The sequence below is a fragment of the Vitis vinifera genome, chromosome 19, assembly GCF_030704535.1.
Source record: "Vitis vinifera cultivar Pinot Noir 40024 chromosome 19, ASM3070453v1".
NCBI lineage: Eukaryota > Viridiplantae > Streptophyta > Magnoliopsida > Vitales > Vitaceae > Vitis > Vitis vinifera.
In genome coordinates this window covers 22,295,083-22,322,736 of record NC_081823.1, presented here as the reverse complement: position 1 = coordinate 22,322,736, position 27,654 = coordinate 22,295,083, and the positions used below count along the sequence as shown (strand labels likewise).

At 36.2% G+C, this 27,654-nt stretch overlaps 1 protein-coding gene and 1 pseudogene across 2 annotated transcripts; one reads left to right on the top strand and one right to left on the bottom strand.

The window, feature by feature from the left end:
• Window positions 1-432: 432 nt before the first annotated feature.
• Window positions 433-12,474, top strand: LOC100264528 (uncharacterized). Of its 2 annotated transcripts, none has more exons than XM_002270524.5 (9): window positions 433-571; window positions 659-758; window positions 1,167-1,347; window positions 2,521-2,593; window positions 2,689-2,868; window positions 4,729-4,826; window positions 5,075-5,163; window positions 5,275-5,448; window positions 12,134-12,474. In XM_002270524.5, the coding sequence occupies exons 1-9, from the start codon at window positions 529-531 to the stop codon at window positions 12,303-12,305; spliced, it is 1,110 nt and encodes a 369-aa protein (XP_002270560.1). In that variant the 5' UTR covers window positions 433-528; the 3' UTR covers window positions 12,306-12,474. The 2 variants fall into 2 exon arrangements, with proteins under 2 accessions (XP_002270560.1, XP_010645017.1); XM_010646715.3 differs by having other exon boundaries at window positions 436-571; window positions 4,714-4,826.
• Window positions 12,475-13,163: 689 nt separating this feature from the next.
• Window positions 13,164-15,381, bottom strand: LOC100256134 (beta-amyrin 28-monooxygenase-like; annotated as a pseudogene).
• Window positions 15,382-27,654: the final 12,273 nt, after the last annotated feature.

Below are 27,654 nucleotides of genomic sequence, written 5' to 3'. Positions count from 1 at the left end.
CTCTAATGAAAATTGATTTCATTTTTTTCCTATGTTTTAATTTCTCTTTTTCTTTTTTTTATCCTTCCACTTTATTATTTTACAACACTATGAATATATTTCATGTTTTTTTTTTAAAAAAAAATTTTAAAAAATTATATAAAATATAAATTTTTAGAGGTTTATATTGAAAAAAAATAATTTTTTACTTAAAAAAAATTTAAACTAATTTTGAAAGGTATAAAATAAATCTATACTTCTTTGTATAAGAAATTTTACTTTTTATATATAAATTTTTTATTTTTAAAATAAAAATTAAGAAAAAATTTATATAAATAGTTTATTTTATTTGAAATAATATAAATAAGTAAATAAGTGACAGAAAATATTAAATCACCCATAACCAATAAAATTCTTTTATTAAATATTTTTCTTTTCAGAATTTTTTTATATTTTATTTCATTTTCTTATCACAGGGCCACAGTGGAAATGTGTGTGATCCAGCAAGAACAGGGCTGAAGAAGAGAGAGCAAAGCAGGGATAATCACAATGGCTAGTCCTGTTTCACGGGTTGCTGTAGTTGGAAGTGGAAGTGAGTATTCCCTTCTCGTATTACATTTTATAATTTGGAAAAGAATTCAAATTATTTGATAATTCTTGGGTTGGGTTTCTTTTTCAGTTTCAGGAGCTGTGTGTGCCTCACTGCTTGCTAGAAATGGGGTGTCAGTGACTCTTTTCGAGTCTGCTAGAGGACCTGGTGGTCGAATGTCTTATCGAAAGTGAGACTTTCTTCTTCGTTTTTTTATTTGTTTTTCTATGAAGAGAATAAAGTTTAGTTATAAATTGAAAAACCCATGAAATTTTTCGTTTTTCCCCTAAAATCTGAAATTTTATTTGCTACGTTGCAAAATATGAAGTGGGGTTTGTCCCTTTTCTCTTTTTTATAACAAGCTTTATAATGAATTCCTGCTGAATAGAATAGAGTTTTGATTACATTTAGCATGTGTTGATGAGTTGTATGCGTTGATGGTAATGTCTTGTGTGTTATGCGTTTGATGGTGAGTATTTTAATTTTCTAAATATGTGCTTTGGTTTTGATTCTAATTTTTCGTATATAATTGTCTAGTTTTTGGGTTTCTAGTGGAAAATGGGGTTACTGATATTGATGTATTTCAAATTTGACATAGAGAAATTACTGAAGATGGGAAGGAGCTGGTATTTGACCATGGTGCTCCTCTTTTTACTGTGAGCAACCCTGATGTTTTGGGTATTGTTAGAGAGTGGGAAGCAAGAGGTCTTGTTGCTGAGTGGAAAGAGAATTTTGCGTCTTTTGATTGTATCTCCAGGAAATTCATTGACTTTGAAAAGGTTTACCCTTACAAATTGAACTTCTCATGGCACATGTTTCTTCATTTATATTGTTTTAATAACTATAATATAAGTAAAAATAGATAGTTGTCAACAATATTTGGCATTTCTCGTCTGGGTGTGTCTGTATGCTAACTCATCAAATGTGACAATTTGTTGGGTCTCAGGAAAACAATTATACCTCTCTGATGTTTGTAACTTTTTCCTTGCTTGGTTTGCTGAGAAAACAATAGGGAAATCTTACATTTTCATCACTTAAGCCCCAGTCAAATCTTGTTTGGTTTGTCCAAGGTTGTTATATTGCTTACCCTTGATATAGCTAAATGGTCATAACTCATAAGTACAAGCCACAATGGGCAAATATACATTATGTGTGTTAAGCTATGAATTTTCTTAAAAGGTTTAAGTTGTTAGGATATGTGCCCACAATTTATAGTAGACTAACAGCCTCCCTTACATGTGGGTAACAAGAGACAGGTCAACAGTAGTACAGATAAATAGATGGGGGGATAAATAGTAGGGGAGCCTCAAACTAGAAATCTTTAGTTAAACATAGTCCTGATACTATGTTAAGCTACCAACTTTCCTAAAAACCTCTCCCTCATGTGTAGGTGCAGCCCCATGCCTGCATGTGGAGTGAAGCTACCAATTTTCATAACAGCTTCATTCATACATGTGGTTTCATACCTGCACTTGCTTAAAGGGACCTAGAGAGGTGAGCAGGTTGAACAGGACTAATTAACCTTTATTTTTTTCTTTATAAAATGATTAACAAACAAAAAATTTTTTGAACAATCAAAACACTTATTAATAATCAACAATGATTGATTGATTTACTTGGCAAAAGTTTGCAAGATTAATATGAAGTCTCTAGAGGATGAAGTTGCCTTGTTGAAAAAGGCAATCCATGGATTGGCTACATTTTTTAATGTCCAAAGGTCTGGTGCCATAACATAAAAGCTTTAATGGTATGAGGAATCCCAATAAACTGGGCAAGTTACTGTGTTGAACACTGAATCTATTTTAGGCCTGTTTTTGTTTCATTTGAACTTATACATTTATAGTTTAAACACATGCAGAAATTTCATGCAACCTTTTCACTTTCAGTCTATATGCATCTATATGCCACCATTTTTGTTTGCAACACATTCTCTAAATATCAGTTTGATTTAGGAAGGATTAAGCGAGAAATATGTGGGTGTCCCAGTCATGAATTCTATTTGTAGAGCATTATGCCATGAACCTGGTATGTACAGACCTTTTCTCATTCTCTTTTAAAATCTTATCACAGATTTAATATTTGCCTATAAAATTTACTTTCTCCTCCCATTTTGTCTTTAGGAGTGGAAAGTAAGTTTGGTGTGGGTGTTGGGAGCTTGGAGTGGTTTGATGAAAAGAACTTATGGTCGTTGACTGGTTTGGATGGACAAAATCTTGGCAATTTTGAGGGAGTGGTTGCATCAGACAAAAATATATTTTCTAAAAGGTTTACAGATGTAACAGGACGACCACCGCCTCTTGGTAAGTGCTTTCCTTCTTTATTTTGGTCGATTAATATATACATATGTGTGTCTTCACATGCACATGTATATAATGATCCATTTTCTTTCTTTTATTTTCTTATGACTGAGTTACATCTGTCAAGAAACAATGTTTGATAGGGTGTCTCACTTCTGGTAGTCTATACTTATCTGTTCTCTATCCAACTGGTGGGCTGTGTCAGTGGATCCATTCAATTGATGAACTGTCAAACTAATGTGATAACATAAAACTCTCTGGAAATAAAGGATGTACTCATTTAATAGACTATCCTTGAGAACAATTTGAGTTTCTTGTATTTGATATGACTCACAAGGGCCTTTGAGAGGATTAGGTAGTATGCTTGAAGCAAGCAACCCTTCACTAGTAAATTGAAAGTTTTATTAAAAGGTCACATATTAATGGCTCATTCTCAAAAGGTACAGTTTTTTGAGCTTTGGGCTATGGTATACCCCAGTATATGAACCTTTTCAGGGTGGTTTTATTACAACAAAGATGCAGAATGATATCACTGGATTTTATCGTATAGAAGACAACATCTATGCTCTAGTTTACAGATGTCAATCCCATCTGGATTCTCATGGGCATGTCCATCTTCTACCAATGGAGTTCCTGCCAGTATCCTCTAGCGAGCAGGGTTTTCAAAGTATCTGGCTTCTCTTGGGCCAACGAACATCCTGCAACTTCAATTACGGTTAACCAGTTTTTATTGATTTGAGTTTTTCGTAGTTAAATCTAGTAACTGGGGCAAATTTGAAGTTATTGAATTAAGGTGCTGGATATTTTAGCAGTATTATTTTGAGCATAATGAATTTTTCTTGCTATGCATCTTTTCTGTCTGATAGATAATGTATATTTCCAAGTCTATTAACAGTCATAGAAGTTAATATTAGATAGTATTTCTTGCTTGTAGTGACTTAAAAACCAATATACCCATTGTAAATAATGCCTATATTCAATAAAATTCTTAAAAGGTATGTAGACTGTTGGGATAGAACTCATTGTGCCTATATATAGAACTCATTGTAAACAATGCTTTCATACCATCTGAAGTATATTAGGACTTTGCTGAGGCATTGAAAGCTGGATCCTTGTACTTGTTGAGAATTAGTAAGTTTGGGCAGCTTTTGCCTTTAATCTGTTAGTTTAGGTTGGATGATAGGTAAAAAAGCAAAAGAGAGAGAGAGAGAGAGAGCATGAAACCCATATGCTGAAACTAGTACACTTTGTCTGCTATTGATAGTGGCAGGTCCCAATGCATCTGTTGTGAAGCATGAATAGATATCCATGATTACTGGAGGATGCCTGTAGAACACACTGGAGAGGTCCCAAATCCTGTTCAGTACTTGTTGACCTCTTAGATGGTACTTTACCTGTTATATTTGCTGATCTACTCATATTCCTGTCCATTATATAGAGCTCTTTGTTTATAATTTTCTCCTGAACTTGTCAAATAGCTCTTGTTCACTTATTGTTTCTGCTGTTAGTTGTTTGGACTTAGTTATTTGCTTCTATATGATAATCGACAAATTGTTATCTGTGTGTGTGTGTGTGTGTCTTATATGGTTAAAGCTAGTAGCCTTTGTTGCCTCTTGTTCTTTTTTATTCACTTCTCCCACCATTACCCCTTCCAACCACCACCAACACCAAAACAAAACAAGAGTAATAGAGCCCAAAGGTTCAATCTAGGAGGTTAATTTGAAGCAAGGTTTGTGGTAACACCCAAAATGGATTTAAGTGATTTTATTAGTTTCTTTTCTCATCACTCATGTATTGATTATGCTAACCAATAGAAACAACAAAGTTAGCATCATAACCATTTCTCAGTTATGATCCATACAGATTTGAATTTGATTCCAGAGTTGGCAGCAAAATTGCAAGAAGTTCCTGTTTGTTCGTGTTTTGTTCTCATGCTGGCATTTACAAAGCCTCTGTCTTCTGTAAGATATCCACTATGCGTTTCTGACAAAATGTTCCTGGTTCTTTGAAAACTTTGGCTATTTTTAAAAATCTTTAGTTCAATGATTCAAAGTGCTTGTTTGATTCACTCCTTTTTTGCTGCACTGCCCTGCTTGTTTCGATGATTGCAGCCTTTGTTTTGCAATTTTACTTCAGCAGCCAATTTATAATATGGGATACATAATTTCAAATGATCAATTCTCTCTCTCTGATTTTTTTCATGACCCAGATATCTGTGAAAGGCTTCTCATTTAAGAATTCTGAAATTCTGAGCTGGGCCTTCTGTGACAGCAGCAAGCCAGGGCATCCTGCTACTAGGTAAGTGCTATTATGTTGGTTACTCTGTGGACTAGCAGGGGAGAATGGTGAATTTAAATATCTGTTCCTATTCATTATTCAATTTTACTTCTTTTCTTCTGTGCCACAAAGTGAACGTTGGGTATTGCATTCAACAATGGAGTATGCAAGGGGCGTTGTTGCTCAAATTGGATTACAGAAGCCATCAAGTTCAACATTAGCAAAAGTGGCTGAAGAGCTATTTGAAGAGTTTCAGAGGACAGGACTTACAATATCTCAGCCATTTTTCAAAAAGGCTCACAGATGGTTAGTATCTAAATTAAAGTCCTCATTTTAACAGCCAATCATTGGTTTATTACGAACAGATTTTTCCTTTTAAACATTGTACTGGAAACCTTTTTGGTATTAGGGTTGAGCTTAGCTTGGAGGCCTAAAAACTTGGTGATGACCAATTTTAAAGGCCTGATTTATTTATTTACTTGTATGGCTTGGGCTAGGAAAATTAGGTTAGTCAAAGGATGGCTTTGCTGCAATTACATATAGAATTCAATAGATATTATATATCTTAGCATTTTTAGGACTTCCTGCTGATTGTATTGGAGAATGGTGAGGAGACTCTTAAATCATAAAGGAGAGGGGGGAAGTCCTAGATGGTTATACCAGTGGATCAATTGGTCCCATCATAGGTCCACATAATAGAGGAGTATTCTTGAGAGGGTATGGTGAACCCACTTGGTTTTAGCCTCCTTGGATTTGGGTCCCTGAAATTTGTGTATCTGGTGGTATTCCAGTCATTTTCCAAGTTTGGGCCTTAAGATCAAAGCGAATTTGTATTTTACTTTATTTCTAGGCAACCCATTAGACAAATCAATCATTCCTTCATCTTCAATTCAGTCTGAAAGCCTAGCCTTGATCAATTTTTCAAATTTGGGCTCTGACATTGTAGTTGGTGTTTTGTGCTTTGTTCCTGTACCTACTGTTATTCATATAAGTTTTTCCTCAGTTCTAATTTCATTTATAGAGCCCTACCCATTGATCATGGACCCTAACCCTACTTTTGTACTCCTTACATTAACTTTAGAATCTTGAAATTCCCTTCATCTCCTGAAATTCTAGCAAGCTCTTCATTTTGAATTCAAGCAGCATAGCCAATCTAAACCTTAGTTGATCTATAAATCCTAATTCCTCATTAGCCTTGGTAAACTCTAAAAAATTAAGACCTGGGCTGCTGTTTGTTGATTTTTACGCATCTATTTTAAGGGTTGTTCTATGTCAGATGTGGTATCAGAGAAAAATACTTGGATTGGAAGTGTGTGAAACCAGGGAGCAGGACTATTACACGAACATGAGTTCTACAATTTAGTCCAACATGCTATCCACCATATAAAATCACAAAGAGAAACAACGGTTGAACTTCTCAGCTAGATGGGATAATGAACTCATGGAAAAGTGTGAAGGTAAATGGTAACTTCATGATAATGAAGAAATTCATCACTTTGAACAATTATTATGGGACCGCATGAAAGATGATGCAATTTTGCAAAGGAAATTCAGAGAAAGGCATGATGGAAATTGATCAATCATGACCTTGCATGTAATGGTTTGAAAAGTATGAACATGCTGATAATGTAATGAAAAAGGCACATCTTCCAGTTCACAACTTCTATGGAAAGTTTTATCTGTCGGTTTTGTGTAATTGGTACTCCATGCTCAAAATTAGAAGGTTTGCTTTGTTAAGGCAAAAGTTGGAGAAAGTAGCTTTATGAGGGCATAGCATTGAGGAATGACAATATAGGCCTGATCAACTACCTATAAACACAGGAAGAGATAAAATTAATGATGAACACTCTATTTACCAATTATGAACAAGCCCAAGATGTTTGATCTCAAACAAGACATGGGTTGTGGAGCACATAGAGGATATTCACCTGTTGATTATTTCTAGATCCTTCCAATGAGGGCCATCTTTGTATCAAAGGAACCTGCCATGGGGCTTTAAAAGGCTTTAGAAACATCAAGGAACTTCATGTTGTTAGCAACAAGGATGCCAAACCAAAATCTGCAGAGTATTGCAGAAATATGAACCTGCAAGTCTTCCTCAATTGGTTGACAAAATGTAGTCCTCTTCAATTGGAGTCAACTGAGGGAATGAGGGTACAGTTCACTAGGGCCAAAAGAAAAGGGTTAGCTTAAATGCTGTGGGGATGAACTCAAGAGACCCATGGAAGGTGTGGTAGAGGTCAAGTGGCTACATGGGATGAAATTAAACCCAAGGGTAGGTTTCTTGCTTATGTAGTGTGAGCAAGTCTCCATGTGAAGTGTAGTGCCCTTTCAACTGGGAGACGACATCCTTGTTCAGAACACAGAAAAATTTTAAGAGCCATTCACAAGAGTAGGTGAGGAAGGTAAAATAGAGTGCTGGGTTAAGGAGAGCTATTCATAATGATTTAGCAGTATTTGTATGATCTGTGGAGCAGGCATACTGGATTGCATTCTGAGTTGAATGAAGTGTCTCTATTCACTATGCAATAGTCTTGTTTCTGCACAAAGATCAATATCACTTAAGTCTAGAATTTTAGAGTATAGATTACTTGTAGCTAGCAAGATCTGCATTTTCCAAATGGTGATATGGGTTGCATGGTCAGCATTTGTCTAAGCGTCAAGTGACTCTGCTTATGAAAGATGCTGAGGATAAAGAGAGAACACCCAATAGAAATGACATGCCTCATGAAGAGGCTCTTGGGATATGGAGAAGTGCTCATGTGAGAATAGAGCATGGTTGCCAGCAAGAATGGCCAATTGTGGCTTACTGCATGATAACATTCTACACCTTGAAGCTATTTGTTGTAGATTGTGTTAAACTTGGATCATGGGCAGTGCCAGTGGAATGCGTCAATCACTACCACTGCATTCATTAGATTAATACAAAATAATGGTTAGTGTTTTGGAGATCACTTTGACCATAGGAAACAAAGACATATGAGTGCACTAGAAGAGATTTGATACCAATGAGGAAGACCGGTAGAGCTGTAGGCTGAGGTGGTGAGAAAAGAAACAGTCTCTGATGGTTGTACAGCCATAGACAAAGCTAGTAGCAAAAACAAATTCTTCGAAATGACCTCAACTATTTTGGATTTAAGGCCCTGATTTGGTCAATGTGAAAGGCCAAATACATGGTGCCATTTCTCCTCACTTCTTGGCATCATAAATTTCAAAGTTCATCATTTTCCCTGATCTTCCCCTCATATTTCATTACATCTTCAGTGAAAATTTGCATACAACTCCCTCATATTTCGCTATATCTTCAGTGAAAATTTGTATATGTTGAATATAATGTATTTATAGTATATTATCTTTCCTTGTTAATATAGGTCACATGTATGGTAGTTAGGACTCCTAGCCTTGTATATATATATATCTCTCAATTGTAAGTAGAGATTACATGAATGAGAATTAAGGTTTTTCTTCTTTCTCTCTCTCTCAACATGGTATCAGAGCCAAGGAAGAAAACCTAATTCTTTCCTGTTTCCCGTGTCATCAACTCCGGGAAACCTTCCGGTGACCGTGTTTCTTTCCGGTCACCTTCCCCATCTCCCAATACTTTCCGGTCAGTCGGATCATCGTTAGAAACCACTCACCGCCGGCGAACTTTTCCGGCGAACTTTACCGGCGACCTATTTTTCCGACACCGACCATACCAAAAGGAGCACCTGGAGGAGATCTCCAACTTTTGTGAAGGCACCGGCACCAAAAGAGCATCCACGCGCCGGCCACGCGCCATTTTCCTGCCGACGGCTACATCTCACGCGCCGGCACGTTTTCTGATAAATTTGTGACCTTGCAGGACCGGAGTACGGGGAAGACGATTGGCATAGGACGTGAGTCTCAAGGCCTCTATCACCTCACCTCGGATTCATCTCCTGCAGTTTGCATTTCCACTGATGCTCCTTTCCTCATTCACAATCGTCTGGGCCACCCTAGTCTCTCCAAGTTCCAGATTATGGTCCCTCATTTTTCCACTTTGTCGTCGCTTCCGTGTGAGTCATGTCAGCTTGGGAAACATACTCGTGTCTCGTTCCCAAAGCGTTTGAATAATCGGGCAAAGTCTCCTTTTGAGCTTGTCCACACTGATGTTTGGGGTCCTTGTCGGATTGCGTCTACTTTAGGATTTCAGTATTTTGTCACTTTCATTGATGACTATTCTCGATGTACTTGGTTATTTTTAATGAAAAATCGAGCTGAGTTATTCTCTATTTTCCAGAAATTTTATGCCGAAATCCAAACCCAGTTCAATATTTCTATTCGTGTGTTACGCAGTGACAATGCCAAGGAATATTTTTCAGTCCCATTTACTTCGTTTATGTCTCATCATGGGATTCTTCATCAGTCTTCTTGTGCTCATACTCCTCAACAAAATGGGGTAGCTGAACGCAAGAATCGACATCTTGTTAAGACAACTCGTACTCTCCTCCTCCATAGTAATGTTCCTTTTCATTTTTGGGGGGACGCTGTTCTTACCGCTTGTTATTTGATTAATCGTATGCCCTCCTCTGTCTTACACGATCAGATTCCTCACTCCCTTCTCTTCCCTGACCAACCACTTTATTTCCTTCCTCCTCGTGTCTTTGGTTGTACTTGCTTTGTTCATATTCTCACTCCTGGACAGGACAAGCTTTCCGCCAAAGCCATGAAGTGCCTCTTCTTGGGATATTCCAGACTTCAGAAGGGTTATCGTTGTTATTCCCTTGAGACTCATCGATACTTTATCTCTGCTGATGTCACCTTCTTTGAGGACTCACTATTCTTTTCCACTACTTCTGAGTCTCTTCCTGTTTCTGAAGTCTTGCCCATTCTCATTGTCTCCCCACCTGATGCTATGCCTCCTCGACCACTTCAGGTTTATCATCGTCGCCCTCGTGTCGTTGCTCCTCTCCCTTTTGCTGAGGCACCTGCTGACTCACTTCCTATCCCTTCGGCTTCACTTGCCCCGGCTCTGCCTTCTCCTAATGACTTACCCATTGCTATTCGGAAAGGTACTCGCTCTACTCGTAATCCTCATCCTATTTACAATTTTTTGAGTTATCATCGATTATCTTCACCCTATTCTGCTTTTGTTTCTGCTATATCCTCTGTTTCTCTTCCAAAGAGCACCCATGAAGCTCTTTCCCATCCAGGCTGGCAACAGGCAATGGTGGATGAAATGGCTGCTCTGCACTCTAATGGCACTTGGGATCTTGTTGTTTTACCCTCTGGTAAATCTATAGTTGGTTGTCGTTGGGTCTATGTAGTTAAGGTTGGTCCTGATGGTCAGGTTGATCGCTTTAAGGCCCGCTTAGTTGCTAAAGGCTATACTCAGGTTTATGGTTCTGATTATGGTGACACATTCTCCCCTGTTGCCAAGATTGCTTCTGTCCGCTTGCTTCTCTCCATGGTTGCTATGTGTTCTTGGTCTCTTTATCAGTTGGATATTAAAAATGCCTTCCTTCATGGTGATCTTGCCGAGGAAGTTTATATGGAGCAACCTCCTGGTTTTGTTGCTCGGGGGGAGTCTGGTTTAGTGTGCAGGTTACACCGTTCTCTATATGGCTTGAAACAATCTCCTCGACCATGGTTTAGCCGTTTTAGTTCTGTTGTTCAAGAGTTTGGCATGCTTTGCAGTACAGCAGACCATTCAGTTTTCTATCATCATAACTCCTTGGGGCAGTGTATTTATCTGGTTGTTTATGTGGACGACATCGTCATTACAGGCAGTGATCAGGATGGTATTCAGAAACTAAAGCAACATCTTTTTACCCACTTTCAGACCAAAGACTTGGGGAAACTCAAGTATTTCTTGGGAATTGAGATAGCTCAATCCAGTTCTGGTGTGGTCCTTTCCCAAAGGAAGTATGCTTTAGACATCTTGGAAGAAACCGGTATGTTAGACTGTAAACCGGTAGACACACCTATGGATCCGAATGTCAAACTTGTACCAGGACAAGGGGAGCCTTTAGGAGACCCCGGGAGATATCGACGGCTCGTAGGTAAATTGAACTATCTCACCATTACTCGTCCAGACATTTTTTTTCCTGTGAGTGTTGTTAGTCAATTCCTACAGTCACCATATGATAGCCATTGGGATGCCGTAATCCGCATTCTTCGATATATCAAAAGTACACCAGGCCAAGGTGTATTGTACGAGAACAGAGGTCATACTCAGGTTGTTGGTTACACAGATGCAGATTGGGCTGGCTCACCCACAGATAGACGTTCCACTTCAGGGTACTGTGTTTTTATTGGAGGTAATCTAATATCTTGGAAGAGTAAGAAACAAGATGTAGTGGCCAGATCTAACGTTGAAGCCGAGTATCAAGCTATGACTTTGGCAACATGTGAACTCATATGGTTGAGACATCTTATTCGGGAGTTGAGATTTGGAAATGATGAACAGATGAAACTCATCTGTGATAACCAGGCCGCATTACATATTGCATCTAATCCAGTCTTTCATGAAAGGACCAAGCATATTGAAGTTAACTGTCATTTCATTAGAGAGAAGATCGCATCAGGATGTATTGCTACAAGTTTTGTTAATTCAAATGATCAACTAGCAGACATCTTCACTAAATCTCTCAGAGGTCCTAGGATTAAATATATTTGTAACAAGCTTGGTGCATATGACGTATATGCTCCAGCTTGAGGGGGAGTGTTGAATATAATGTATTTATAGTATATTATCTTTCCTTGTTAATATAGGTCACATGTATGGTAGTTAGGACTCCTAGCCTTGTATATATATATATCTCTCAATTGTAAGTAGAGATTACATGAATGAGAATTAAGGTTTTTCTTCTTTCTCTCTCTCTCAACAGTATACAACTGTTCTTTATTCATTTTCCTCTTTTGTCAAATTTTTTCAACTTCAACATAAGAATTAGTAGTCACTTAGTTGAAATGTTTTGAGGTTGAGGACTTGTCTTTTTTTTTTTTTTTTTTTGGTTGCTGTATGCAGGGGAAGTGCTTTTCCAGCTGCAAGCATAGCCAGGGAGGAGAAATGCCTCTGGGATAGGAAGAAGAGAGTAGCCATTTGTGGAGACTTTTGTGTTAGCCCAACTGTTGAGGGTGCTATACTTAGTGGCATGGCTGCATCCTCAAAGCTCACAGAATTCCTTAGTTGCTTATAATGATAAAATGATCAGGATCTATAATTTGGATTAGCTTTGCTAAAATGATGATTATAGAGTTGATAGACTACTGCCATTGGTTTAAATTTTATGAATTGTGTATCGATGTGAACTAAACCCGAATTAATGCACTAATCATTCTGTAATAACACTGCCAAGCTTTTCTTAATTTCTCAATGCATTATGATGTATGATTAAACAATTTCCATAAAAATTTGGGAAAATAATGTTAAAATGGATGAGTTGAGTTTTCTCCAATTCCTATTATTTCGGAATTATCTTTGTATTTAATGTAAATTGGGCCGGTTGGCTTGAGCCCAGGCTAGCTGAAGTCCAAGCCCAAGCCCAAGCCCAGCTGAAATAGGCTCAAACCTTGGGCTTTTCTCATGCAGTTAGTGGGCCATAATGCCCACAAGCTCCCGTTATGATTTCTTGATTGTTTCACATCCAAGATCGCCCATTGTCAATTTTCGTTATGCTAACTCAAACCAATCCAAACCCTACTTCCACAACTAGCCCAGCCTGAGCCTGAGGCTATAGTCTAAGCAATTCATAGAGACGTAGGGGTCGGCGAGGGTTCCCTGCCCCGTCTCGCTTGTAAATTTTTTTCCATTCCCCGTCTTAATGGGTCGACGATGAGGAATCCCCACTAAGGGGATAGGTCACAAATTCCTTCTACGATGGCATGGACTATCTATCTATCTATCTATATGCATATATATGCATCATTAAGCTAAAATATTACATGCATCCTATGCCTATCATAAGGAAAAACTATAAAGGTAGGCTCTAGCCCTGAAAATCAATATGGTTCAAGCTTGAAAAGAATGGAAAACATAACCCAATTACAACATAGAAAAAGGGGCAATAGTATGTATAAGGTCAAAGAGAGTGGGGTTGGAGAAGAATGGGAAGTCCTTGGGCTGGAATGGGCATCATTTCACCTACAATCTTCTCATCAGGAACCATAGCTTCCCACTTGAATCACTTCAGTACATGATGAATAAATGTGAGGATAGCTACTCTAGCATACTCTTTTCCAGGGCACAGCCTTGGTCCTCCTCCAAATGGGACATATGTCTATGGAGTTTGCACACCGTTTCCTTCTTCGAGCCTCACCGGATCAAAGCTTTCTGAGTTGGGAAAGTAAGCTGGGTTCTTGTTTGTGTTGCTCACTGTCCAATATACCTGACCAAACAAAACTAAAAAACATAAGCTCATATATGTGTATAGGAAGCCTAAACAACTGCAAATGGATTTGGTTTCACATTACCTTCCATCCTTTTGGAATGGTAAAACCTTCATACGTGAATTCCTTAATGGCTTCTCTAAATGTCCCTTGAAGAGGAGGCACTAATCTCATCACTTTACTCACCACATTCCATGAATATTTCATCTTTTGTATGTCCTACCAATCCAGAGCCTCACCCAACTTTTTTGAAGCTGCTATCTCCTTTTGCTCTGATTCAGTAGTGTATCAACCCCATCAACATTTTAAAATATTTACATATAAAATAGCAATTGAAAGTTAGGCCTGCAATGAGGTGAAAGTTTTGTGGGAAAGCAGCACTGAAGAATAATCTTGAATGAACAAAATCACTAGTGTCCACACAGGAGTTGAACAAAATAAAGAACAAGACAAAATGACTTTAGAAAAACAAGGCTATAATACCATGCTAAATCATGGTTTCACCGAAAATATCAAGTTGTTAAATGATTGAGAACAATGTACATGAAGTGGAGCTAAAGATGGAATATACTTAAGTTGGAAGTCTCTTGCCTGCAAGGATATTATCCTGGATTTTGGGTCTCTCCCCAACATATTTCATAAAGAAAGTTATGGCCATGGCAACTACATTGTAGCCTGCAGTTAGCAACCCCATAATCCGATCAGCAATCTCATTTTCCGGCATAATCCGCACGCTGGAATCCCCGGCTAAGATCATATATGATAGAACATCATGCATAGTGAAGTTTCCTTTTGACAAAGCCTCTTTCCTGTCCTTAATTATGGATCGGAGGTCCTTCCTTATCACTTCCGCCGCCTTCTTTGCGAGATAGAAGGCGGTTCCGGGAAAGGGCAAGGCCATGGAGTGTTGCCCAAACGTCAGGCCATCAAACTTCTTAACGAGCTTTACTATCCAGTGTTGCTCAAGTTCTTGTAGCCCCATCAAAAAGTCGGTTCAAGAGTTCAAGTGAATATGGTGGAAGCTGGAAACACTTCTACCACCTGCCTTCCCTCCCTATACATCTTCAGGTGCTGCTGCGTGATGGAGTCCATTTTTCCCATGTAGTTTATGAGACGCTGTGGTTTGAGAAATCCCGGAGAACGCAACATTCCATCTCATTCCCTCGTGGGGAAGGAGCAGCAGCGGGTGGAGGAGAAGCAGGTTTTTGTAAGAGCGATAGAGTTTCTGCATGGGATGCGGGCGCCATGCCACAACAAGCTTTTGCTCATTGGCGGAGAGGAACTTGTTTCCGGCTGGGCCGCAGATAACTGCAGTCTTCTCGCCCAGTATCTTTGTCTTGAAGACGTGTGGGGAGTACTTCTTCATCCTTTCTCCCACAAACTTCTCTGGTTTTCCATACAAGAACTCAATGGTTTCGCCGAAAATCGGCCACCCGAAGCTACCCGGTGGAAGTTTGGTCTTAGTAGCAGAGCTTTTCTTAGAAGTGAAGATGCCAAGAGCAAGAGCAAGAGCAGCTATGGTGAGAAATGCTGACAGAGAGAGAAAGAAGAGCTCCATGTTTGATGTCTATTTGCATACAAAAGCCCTACTCACACAACTGCTTAATAGAAACCTAAGTGGGTGACACTAAGCTCTGGACAGTTTGTTTATAAAGATTTTAAAGAATTAATATTATTTTGATGGAATAAAAGAAATTGGAAGAACTGGTCACAAGAAAACAAAAGGGATTGATTTTGATTCCCATGCTTAAAAGTTGCGGTATTTAGTTGACAAATCCCGAGGTCCATCGGTCCCGGTATATCGTATCAGCACAATATATTAGTTAAAAAATATAAAAGGCTAATGAAAATTTTAAAAAATTAATTATAAAGACATGAATTAAAAAGAAATTAACATCCCCATTTAATATTATCTAAACAATTATTATAAAAGCATATTGAGAATTAATTTATGATAATGTTCAGAATTTAAAAAATTCAAAACATTATCACATTCATTTTTACATGAAGTAACAATTTTTAATAATGGTATTTCTTAAAGAAAAAAAAAAGTTATAAGGTGATCGGTAAAAGTAATTACTTTGAATGTCTCACTCTCGCTTAACATATTTGATTGAATTAAAGTTCTTTTTACCATGCATTACCTTTGAACTTTAGTGAATTTGGGATTTTGAATCAAATCCAAAGAACGAGTGAAAATGGATTTGTTTGAATTTTTCTATTGTAACTCTAGGTTGTATTGTGAGTTGGTCAAGTGATTTATATTTGAGTTGAAATTAAGTAATTATTGTTAGATTTGATGCCCTTATGTAAGTAAAGAAAGTAAGTGAAGCGGGCTAAGATTCCTAACGTAACAGGATTTGATATTATGCTATCTTCAACTCTTTTTGGGATTTGGAGTTTTTCGAGAAAAGGTCTCATTCTTCAATATCATGATTGGGTTGACCAAGCCAGATCATGAGTGAAATATCATAATTGAGTGGACTAGATCATGAGTGAAAAGAAAATTGAAAATGTCAATAGCAATTACTGTTGCAGTTGAAATAATTGGAATAATCCTACCACTTCTATTAGGAGTAGTCTTCTTAGTGCTAATTGAACATAAAGTAATGACTTTTGTGCAATGTCGAAAGGGTCCTAATGTAGTGGGATCGTATTGAACTCATTGCAACATGATTGAAACAAATATGACTCAACCAGTACATATTGGTAGCAATCGATACTTTGAACTACGTTAATTTCACCATGCATGGTAGAACTTCATTTTTTATGCATGTTTATATAAAATTAAGTGAATCATAAAAGGGGTTGTAGACCCCCTCAGCGGCAGCAAGTTTTTCTTTCCTTGAGATTATTATCTTTTATTTTTTCTCTCTCTTCTTCAGAACCCGAGAATGAGCTGGGGTGGCAGCCAAAACAGGGTGGCCATAGGACGAGATGGGAGGTTTTTTTTTTACGGCGGGATGGGACAGGAAAGCAAGAGAGACTTGCCAAGGAAGATAGAAACAGGGCTAGGCTGGGAGAGAGAAAGGAGAGGAGAGGGCGTCTGTGAGGAGGGCAGCGAGACGGAGCTTCTCTGGAAAACTCAGGTATGGCCATATTGGATGCTTTTGCTTTCAGATTTCTTTTATTTCATTTCGTTTTCACTTTTATTATTCCTCCTTTACCATTGCTGGTCTTGAACGTCTCTTGCTGAGGATTAGACTTTGTTGAGCTTAAGCTGGCTTCACTTGCTCTGTTTTTTTCTCCTTTTCCGTTTCTTTGTTCTCTCTTGTAAATCAGTGAGGTATCAGATTGTTTTTTTTTTTAATTTTGATATTCATCTAATCGCATGAATGCTCGTTGTTAGCCCCACCCGCCGGGTGCAATAAGAAAATGAGTTTAGCGTGACTGTGGAACCTGCTCTGTTCCTGAGGGCCCGTCCAAAACCTCCATGAAAACCAACTTCCATAAAAACATGAGACTCATGTCTGCCGAGAACCTCCTCCAACATATGCTCATCATCAACTCTATCCACGCACATGGTCTCAAATCCAAAGCTAAGCACCCTTCACGCCTTCACCACCTTAAACATCCATTCTTTTTTTATGTACCCATTTTCCTCCATTGCCCTGTTTCCCATCCTTCATGCCTCCACCACCCTAAACACCCCTGTAGCCACACGACTGCCACCTAACAGCCAAGGTTGGGCCGCTCGGTCCAAGAGATCCTGAGGTGGCTGTTTTTCTCGCTCCCGCAGCCACGCTCCAAAGCCACATCGAAGGTAGCATCCAGAAGCTCTGAGCAAAGCGTGGAGGGTCGTGAAAATGGCTGAGAGAGGCGCCGCCGGGTTCGCCTCTAAGAGGCGATGGCGTTGGCGGGGAGCAGGTGTCCCCCTCCTTCGTTCCCTGTTTCTTCTCCTCTGGCATCTGTGACGACAAGGCGGCACCGTTTGGCGGTAAAGACGACGAAGCCCTTGTTGAAAAAATTTGGATACAATGGAGAAAGGAAACACTCTCACACACTCACTTTGATACAATAAAACTCTCTTAGATACAAAATAAGAACAAGAAGAAGAAGAACACAAGAAAGGCTCAAACAAGTTCTTGGAACTTTGTCCAAAGACTCTATTTCCTCCCACCTCTAGAAATCTTTTGGGAACTAAATGGAAATAGTCTTGGGATTGATCAAGCCTTTTCACTTTTCTGCATGAGATTTCAAAAAGAAGAAAAGTCATATATATAGCACTCTTAGGGTTGAAAAAAGGTTACAAGGATGAGAAAAAACTCATTGTCTTCCTCAATCTCTTCATCTTTGTAACATTCAAAATTAAACCATATGTGTAATTCACACATTAAACATGATTTAATCTCAAATGTGTAACTCTCTTACACTTAACCTCTTAAGTTTATAAAGTTACAAAGATGAGAAGACTCATTGTCTTCCTCAACCTCTTCATCTTTGTAACATTCAAAATTAAATCATATGTTTAATTCACACATTAAACATGATTTAATCTCAAATGTGTAACTCTCTTACACTTAACCTCTTAAGTTTATAAAGTTACAAAGATGAGAAAACTCATTTTCTTCCTCAACCTTTCAAGTTTTGTAACATTTCAAAACTTAATCATGTGTTTAATTCACACATTTAAAAGTGTAACCCTTCTTACACTTTATTTTCCAAAAGTTATTTTCAAAAGTGTAACTCTTCTTACACTTTATTTTTTAACCAACAATATATATATATATATATTTATATAAATATAACAATCCCCCACTTGGTTAAAAATAAACATAAACCCTTATAACCTTAACAGTGAAAATGCATAAAATAAAATATCTTTCGATTTGAATTTTACCTTAGTGTAATTGTCACAAAGCTCTGTTGAAATCCCAGGTTGCTTGTAGCATTGAACCAGTTATTCCTTGTAACGAAACCGGTAACAACACACACACTTCCACTAACCACACGAGTGCCCATTATTTTCTTGCTTAGCACTTTTATGGCCATGTGCTCAATCCATTCATGAACTTTCTTGAAAGAAACTCCAACTCTCATGAGAGGCGGCACCACCCCTAAGTTCACATAGGTGAAATTCTTCCAGCATCCTTGTTACCTTTAAGATGCTTGTCACACATAGACTGAATTTCATTAAAAGCTTTAAGCTTAACCCTCCAACGATAACAACCAACATTAATCATCACAGATGGAACTCACATGTTCTAATGCTGCCACAACCCACTTATCAATGACTTGTTTTGCCCCATTGAACTTAAGACTAGTCATTTCGTAGTATTAAGTTGGGTTACCATCATTGGTGAGTTTTATTTAAGGAGTTTTAGTCCCATCCCTCTAGATGTTATCCTTACTAAATCTCTTGTAAGAGGTTTAGTAAAAGGATCCGCCAAGTTTCCACTTGACCTCACAAATGAGATTGAGATGATTCCATTTTGAATCAATTATCTTACATACTCATGTCTAATGCTTATATGTCTAGACTTCCCATTGTACACTCCACTATTTGCACGAGCTAGAGTGGCTTGACTGTCACAATGTATCGACACTGTTGACACATTATTTGCAGTAAAAGGGATGTCCATCATGAGATCCCTAAGCCACTCAGCTTCTTTTCCAGTTGCAGCTAGAGCTATAAACTCTACCTCCATGGTTGAGTGTGATATACAAGTCTGTTTCTTGGATCCCCAAGAGACAGCCCCACCACCAAGTGTAAACACCCAACCTGTGGTAGATAAATTATCTCCCACACTCGATATCCAGCTTGCATCTGAATATCCTTCAATTATAACAGGAAACTTTGAATATTGGAGGCTTAGTTCTTTGGTATTCTTTAGGTAACCAAGAACTCTACCAATAGCTTTCCAATGTTCCACGCTTGGATTGCTAGTAAACCTACTTAGTTTACTAACTGCAAATGAAATGTCAGCCCTAGTACACTGAGCAGCATACATAAGACTTCCAATTGCACTTGCATACTCAAGTTGAGCCACCGATCTACCATCATTCTTTTCAAGTTTTATACTTGAATCAAATGGAGTATTAGCATCTTTAATCTTGAGATGACTAAATTTGCTAACTACTTTCTCAATATAGTGGGTTTGGTTCAAAGCATAACCCCCACTATTTCTTTTCACTTTGATACCCAATATAGTATCAACTTCTCCAAGATCTTTCATCTTGAAGGTTGAGGATAGAAACCTTTTCGTTTCTATTATTGCTCTCATGTCATCACTCAAAATTAACATGTCATCTACATATAGACACACTATGACCATATAGTCATCACAAGTCTTAGAATATAAGCACTTGTCCACATTGTTGTGTCTAAATCCATCCGAAAGAATAGCATGATCAAATTTTTCGTGCCATTGTTTGGGAGCTTGTTTTAAACCATATAATGATTTGACAAGCTTACACACTTTGTTTTCATTCCCTAGTAGAACAAAACCTTCCGGATGTTCCATGTAGACCTCCTCATTGAGATCCCCATTCAAGAATGCCGTTTTGACATCCATTTGATGAACAAATAAATTATGAATTGATGCCAAAGCAAACAATATCCTAATCGATGTTGTTCTAGTCACCGGCGCATAGGTATCAAAATAATCAATACCTTCTCTTTGTTTAAACCCCTTAGCTACTAATCTAGCCTTAAAGGTTTGAATCATGTCATCGGTGTGATATTTCCTTCGAAATACCCACTTGCACCCTATTGGTTTAGATCCTGGTGGAAGGTCTACCAATTCCCATGTTTGGTTGGACATAATTGAATCCATTTCATCATTGATAGCCTCTTTCCAAAAAGCAACATCTCTAGAAGCCATAGCTTCTTTGTATGTTTTGGGATCCTCCTCTATTTGAAGTACTATAGGAATTTTTCTTATAATATCTTCTCTATTTCCTTCTACTAAGTAAAAGGAAATTCTTTGAGAGTCAATCTCATCCGATCCCAACACTTTCTCTTTTCTAGCTCTTTGGCTTTTCCGAGGCACAATGGGTTGCTCAACAACCTTTGAAGGTGTCTCCTCTTGAGACTCTCCAACACTAGTAGGTACTTGAGAATTGCTATCACTCAACAAATTCTCAAAGAACTCTACCTCTCTTGATTCAATTATCACATTAGACTCCAAGTCTAATAGCCTATAAGCTTTGCTATTTGAGGCATAGCCTACAAATGCACACTTAATGGCTCTTGGAGCCAATTTTGTTTTATTTGGATCCGTTTTCTTGCAATAAGCAAGACACCCCCACACTTTGAAGTAACCTATATTAGGCTTCCTTCCTTTCCATAACTCATATGGAGATATCTCATTTTTCTTCATAGGAATTCTATTCAAAATATAGCAAGCAGTCAACAAAGCTTCACCCCACAAATTGAAATTCAATTTAGCATGCAATAACATAGCATTCACCATTTCCAAAAATGTTCTATTCTTTCTCTCCGCTATGCCATTGTGTTGAGGTGTATAGGGTGCGGTGCACTCATGTATTATGTCATATTCTTCACAAAAAGAATTGAATTCACTAGAGAAATATTCACCACCTCTATCACTTCTAAGCACCTTAATATTTTTTTCTAGTTGATTTTCAACTTCGGCTTTGTAAACTTTAAAGGCATTGAAAGTTTCATTTTTGTTTTTCAACAAAAACACATAGGTAAATCTAGAACAATCATCTATGAATGTAAGAAAATACCTATTTCCACCTCTTGTTAACATGTCATTAAGTTCACAAAGATCACTATGTATTAAATCAAGCAAATTAGATGATCTCTCAACACTATGAAAAGGTTTTTTAATCATCTTTGATTTAACACATATTTCACACTTTTCAAATTTCTTGGTATCACAAGCAATCAAACCACATTTCACAATCCTTTTAATAGTGCTTAAACCAACATGTGCAAGCCTATTATGCCACAAAATTAAAGAATTTGAATCACACATAAGCAGAAGTAGACGTCATTTTATTGATATTGTCATTGGTACTAAGTTTGATCATCTCATCACAAGAATACCCCTTTCCCACAAAGTTCCCCGATTTGGTTAAAATTAGCTTACCGGATTCAAACACCGCTTTGATACCCGGTTTGCCAAGCAAATCCCCACTAACCAAATTTTTATTCATATCGGGGACATACAATACATTTTTAAGGGTAACCTTTTTGCCGGAGGTAAAAACAACTTCAATAGTGCCCTTGCCAAGCACCTTGGATTTTCCTTCATTGCCCATTTGAACCTCTTGATCTCCCTTTGCATCTTCAAAGGTCTTGAAAAGAGATTTGTCATAGGTAACATGAACTGTGGCACAAGTATCATACCACCATCCTTGCACCTTTCCTTGGACAACGCACACATCGCTTAGTGTTGCAATGATCTCCTCATCAATTACATTCACCACAACCCCTTTTTGGTCCTTTCAGAACCTACACTTCCTAGCATAATGCTCGGGTTTTCCACACACAAAACAAGGACCTTTCTTGCCCTTAAATTGCTCTTGATTTTTCTTGGGGCTCATATAATTTCCGGAATTCTTTTTGTTGTTGTTATTTTTACCTCTAGGATGATTGGCCTTTGAAATCGCATTGGCTTTGTTAGTCCCACCATTGGACTCTTCCACCATTTTGTCTCTTGATCTCGATTCTTCCTCAATGCGAAGATGTTTTTGAATCTCTTCCAAGGAGTAATCTTCACTCTTGTGGAGAATCCTCTTCCGGTAACCTTTCCAACTTGATGATAATTTAGCCACAATAGCACCAACTTGGAAGGCCTCTAGAAGTTCAATTTTGAGAACTTTCAACTTATTCACAATTACTTGCAACTCATGAATTTGTGGTAAGAGAGGTCTTTCATCAAAAAATTTGAAATCTATGTATTGAGAAATAAGAAACTTTTTGGTACCTTCTTCCTCAGCTTTGTACTTGTTTTCAAGAGCCTCCCAAATCTCCCTTGCGGAATTGGTGTTGGTGTAGAGATCATATAGCCTATCGGATAAGGCGTTCAAAATATGACCCCTACATATGAGCTCATCCTCCTCCCTCTTCTTCCTTGCCGCCACCACTTGAGGTGTGTCATTTTCCTTTGGTTCCGGTAATGGTGCCAAGGTAGGATCAAGGATGTAGAAAATCTTGAGTGCTGTGAGAAGGAATCTCACCTTGTCTTGCCACCTAGTGAAGTTGGAACCATCAAAACGATCCAACCTCACAAGGTCTTGGTTCATAATCTTGATAGTCTCTCCCTCCATTGAGATTGGAGTCTTTGATTGTTGAAAAAATTTGGATACAATGGAGAAAGGAAACACTCTCACACACTCACTTTGATACAATAAAACTCTCTTAGATACAGAATAAGAACAAGAAGAAGAAGAACACAAGAAAGGCTCAAACAAGTTCTTGGAACTTTGTCCAAAGACTCTATTTCCTCCCACCTCTAGAAATCTTTTGGGAACTAAATGGAAATAGTCTTGGGATTGATCAAGCCTTTTCAACTTTTCTGCATGAGATTTCAAAAAGAAGAAAAGTCATATATATAGCACTCTTAGGGTTGAAAAAAGGTTACAAGGATGAGAAAAAACTCATTGTCTTCCTCAACCTCTTCATCTTTGTAACATTCAAAATTAAATCATATGTTTAATTCACACATTAAACATGATTTAATCTCAAATGTGTAACTCTCTTACACTTAACCTCTTAAGTTTATAAAGTTACAAAGATGAGAAGACTCATTGTCTTCCTCAACCTTTCAAGTTTTGTAACATTTCAAAACTTAATCATGTGTTTAATTCACACATTTAAAAATGTAACCCTTCTTACACTTTATTTTCCAAAAGTTATTTTCAAAAGTGTAACTCTTCTTACACTTTATTTTTTAACCAACAATATATATATATATATATATATATATATATATATATATATATATATATATATATATATATATATATATATATAATATAACAGCCCTCCGTCGCACCCCATGTTCTTGTCCTCCTGCCCGCGCGGTGGTTCATGGGCAGCGGCTCCCACTCCATTCCCCCATTTCATCCCCGGCGTCGTCAACATGCAAGCCATACTCTTCACCGCCAGCCTGCTTTGCACCCTCCATCTGTATTGCCCCTCATTAAATCTGCTCCAGCATCTGAAATGACCAAACGTCACATACCTTTCAAACCCACCAATCACACCCATTTTCCATACCCACTAAGCCCATTTGCCATGCATGGTCATGCATGGCCACGTGACGCCCGCCACACCCATTTCTTGCTCAGCATACCCATTTTCTCTCTCTAAACTTATTCATACCCATCTCTTGCACCCAGCAGCCGCAAACCACCCATTTTCCATCTCAACCCGTTCAGCTGTTCTGTGATTGATGGACCTCATGGTGACATGGGTCTCACGACTCTTAAAAAAATAGGTTTTCGTTGAAGAAGCTCTGGTATTTGGAGGACGCCCAGCCCACGGGCAAGTACCTGCTGAAGCCTTTTTGTTTCCCATTGATGGCATTGTTTAAACAAATTGGTGGATAAAAGTCAAAGACATGAGTTTTTTATATTATTTTTTTTATTCTCCATTAGTGGCATGGTTCCAGCAGGCTTCAAGGTGGTTTATTATTATTTTTTCTCTTTTCTCCCACATACCATCATTTTGGTTTTTTTTATCTTTTATCATTTTTTTTTATTTTATTATTTTTAATGTTAAAAGTTCTGTTTCTTTGATTATTTTATTTATTCTTTTATATATATATATATATATATATATTCTCCATTAACTCTTTTAAAATTTCCTAAAATTTCAAAGTCCCAAATTTATTCACTTATTTATTATTTATTATTTATTTATTTAAAAAATGTCATTCTCGAAATAATTTTCTAAAATTCCAATTTTAAATTTAATTTCCTAATAATCAATTTTTTAAATTTAATTTTCCGAAAATTCCTAATTCCGAAAATTTCCATAATCCCATTAATTTATTTAATCATTAGTATTTTATTTGTTTATTTTAAAACTCCATTTTAAATCAATTCATTTAAAGCTTTAGATTTCCGAATTAAATTGCTATTTCTGAAAATTCCGATATTCACATTAATCTATTTAATTATTATTATTTTATTTATTTATTCTAAAATTTCATTTTAAACAATTCATTTAAAACTTTCGATTTTCGAATTAAATTTTTATTCCTGAAAATTCCGATATTCACATTAATTTATTTAATTATTATTATTTTATTTATTTATTCTAAAAATCCATTTTAAACAATTCATTTAAAACTTTAGATTTTCGAATTAAATTGCTATTTCTGAAAATTCCGATATTCACATTAATCTATTTAATTATTATTATTTTAGTTATTTATTTCAAAATTCCATTTTAAACAATTCTTCAAAATTCTAATTTCTTTCAAATTTAATATCCAAAATTCCAATTCTTAAATTTAATTCTCAAGACTCCAGTCTTCAAATAATTTTCGAGACTTCAATTTCCCAAAAATCTAATTTTCTCTCGAACAATTTTAATTTCACTCCGATTTTTAAATAATGTTATATTTCTTTTAATTTTTATACAAGCATGAATGTCATTTTCATAATTTCGGAACAATGGAATTTGTGATATTAATTCGTGCAAGATCAATCGGGCTTTGGTGGGGGCCCCACATACGTGATTTTATGATTGATTGATTTATTTATTGATTTGTTTGTCACGCGCGATTGACTTTATTTTGCTCTATGACATGCTCGAAATTATTCATTTATTATACACTAACCTCACTTCTTGATAGCGCTTCATGGATCACTGCCCAGGTACGCATCTACATCCGCTCTGGTCATTTTCAATATGCATGTTTAAATTCTCACGTGTGCATGATCACTTTGAGTATTCATTGATTTCCTTATCAATTGCCATAATTGCTTCATTTTATTAGTAGAGACCCGACTTTAGGGACTTAAAGGGGTGTTACGGTCTGTACCGTACCTTCCCGATAAGTAACCTGACCCGAACCCGATCTGGTTTTTCGTAAACCGCCTTTTCCAAAATAAGGAGTCACACTTAGGGTTTTTCTTTCTTATTTTGTTTACCCTTTTAAAAATAAAACAAAATAAGTGGCGACTCCAAGTCATTTTTCTTAATCAATAAAATCAATTTTTCGAATAAAAATTGAGCTTGACATTCGAGTGGGAAACGCATTGAGCCGAAATGCGGGGTCCACAGGGGTTCTATTCAAGAAAAGCCTAAATTAAAGACATTAAGCTCATCAAGAAGGATTGATTTATGTAGATTTTTTTGAGTTGATTTATATAGGTTTTAAAGGAATCTATGTTAAGGATATAAAGTTGATCTAATGGAATAAAAGAATTTATGGAAATAATAAAAAAAAGAACAAGAAAAAAGGATTGATTTTGTTTGGAAATTGACAATGGGACTTCAACAATGTGCTTAGTTGTAGGCACAGACAACAAGTGACACTACCAATATGTTAAAAAAATGATATGTGAGGATAGGATTTGGAAGTATCATGCTGTTTGAATTATATCCTAATGATTCCTCGCTTTATTTTAAGTTGTATTTCAATCCAAGTCAAGGCTATGACAATCATTTAATATAGATAAATTAATAAGAATGTGTTTAAAAATAATTATAAAAGTGTTTTTAATATTTCTAATACTTGAAAATTTTTATTTTTCAAGTATTAGAAAAGTTAAAAAATATTTCTTAAAATGACTATCAAACCCATTTTATTAATGCAAAATTAAAATAAAAATAAAAATATTTTCTAAAATCACCATCAAACATATTCTAGTGTTGTATTAATGGAAAAATAATGTATAAATGATTTGATGAGTCCAAAACAAAACATTTGCACACCTAATGCTTCATGGAAGATTTAATGATAATTAAACTAATAAATAGTAAAGTTTTCAAACAATATAAGAGTTTATTTTGATAGTGATTTTAAGAAACGTTTCTAATATTTTTAATATTTTAAAATTTTTATCATTCAAGTGTTAAAAGAAACATTTCTTAAAATCACTGTCAAATACATTCTAAATTCGACACATCCTCTTAATTTATTTTTATTTCCTTCCCATTAAAAAAATAAAAATAAACGGGATAGGTGGGTATAACACCCCATCCCCTTTTTTTAAAAAAAAATAAAAATCTATTTTTAATTTTTGAAAATTTAAATTATATTAAAGATCAATATAATTTATAAATAAATATTATAACTTTTATAATTTATTTCTAAAAATTAATTTTTCTACCGTATATATGTTAAAAAAAATGTGATATATATTTTCTCAAGCTTGTCATAAAACTGTATATTTTTATCTCAAACTTGTCTTAATTATCAAGGACAAAACCACGAGGGTGCTCCAAAAAACCTAATTCACCCATTCTCATCTATTGAGTTTCAATAATTAGGATTAATTTTAAGTTAATATGGTAATAAGTTTGTGCCTTTACAAATTTAGTATCTCAAATGATCTAAGTTAATGACGTTATTTATTTCAATATATTCAATAAAATAATTTTATATATAACTTATAGCCTTTTTTTACGATGATTTTAAGAATTATTTTGAATCTAAAAAATATTTTTGATAAAATATTTAGTATTTGACAAAATTTAAGAAACATTCTTAAAATTTTGAAAAGTCACTTATCCTATTGAAAAATCACTTATAGTGCTTTCTAGATAAACACTTTATACATGATTCTCTAAAAAACACATTATAAGAAAACACTTTGAATCAAATAGAAACACTCTCAAACGTACTCTTTAACCGTTAAAAACTTCCCATAACTATTTAAAAAGAATTAAAAATACTCTTGCAATTTTTTAGTTTCTTGCTATCTTTCATTGTAAGGATACAAAAAAATAAAATGAATGACACAAATTTGATTAATTTATCCGGTTGTGTTTTGGTGGAGATATAGGCAAGACCGGCAAGAGAAAGATTATTATTTATTTATTTATTTATTTATCTATTGTTATATAAATACTAAATATGAAAATAAAAAATAAAAAGAACTAAAACTCATTATATTCGTAGATATCTCCTCTCCCACTATGTTTTTATATTCTTATTCTTATATCTTTTGTTATATTAGCTTGAAATTCAAGAAGAATAATTATTTTAATTCTTTTCAAATATTTAT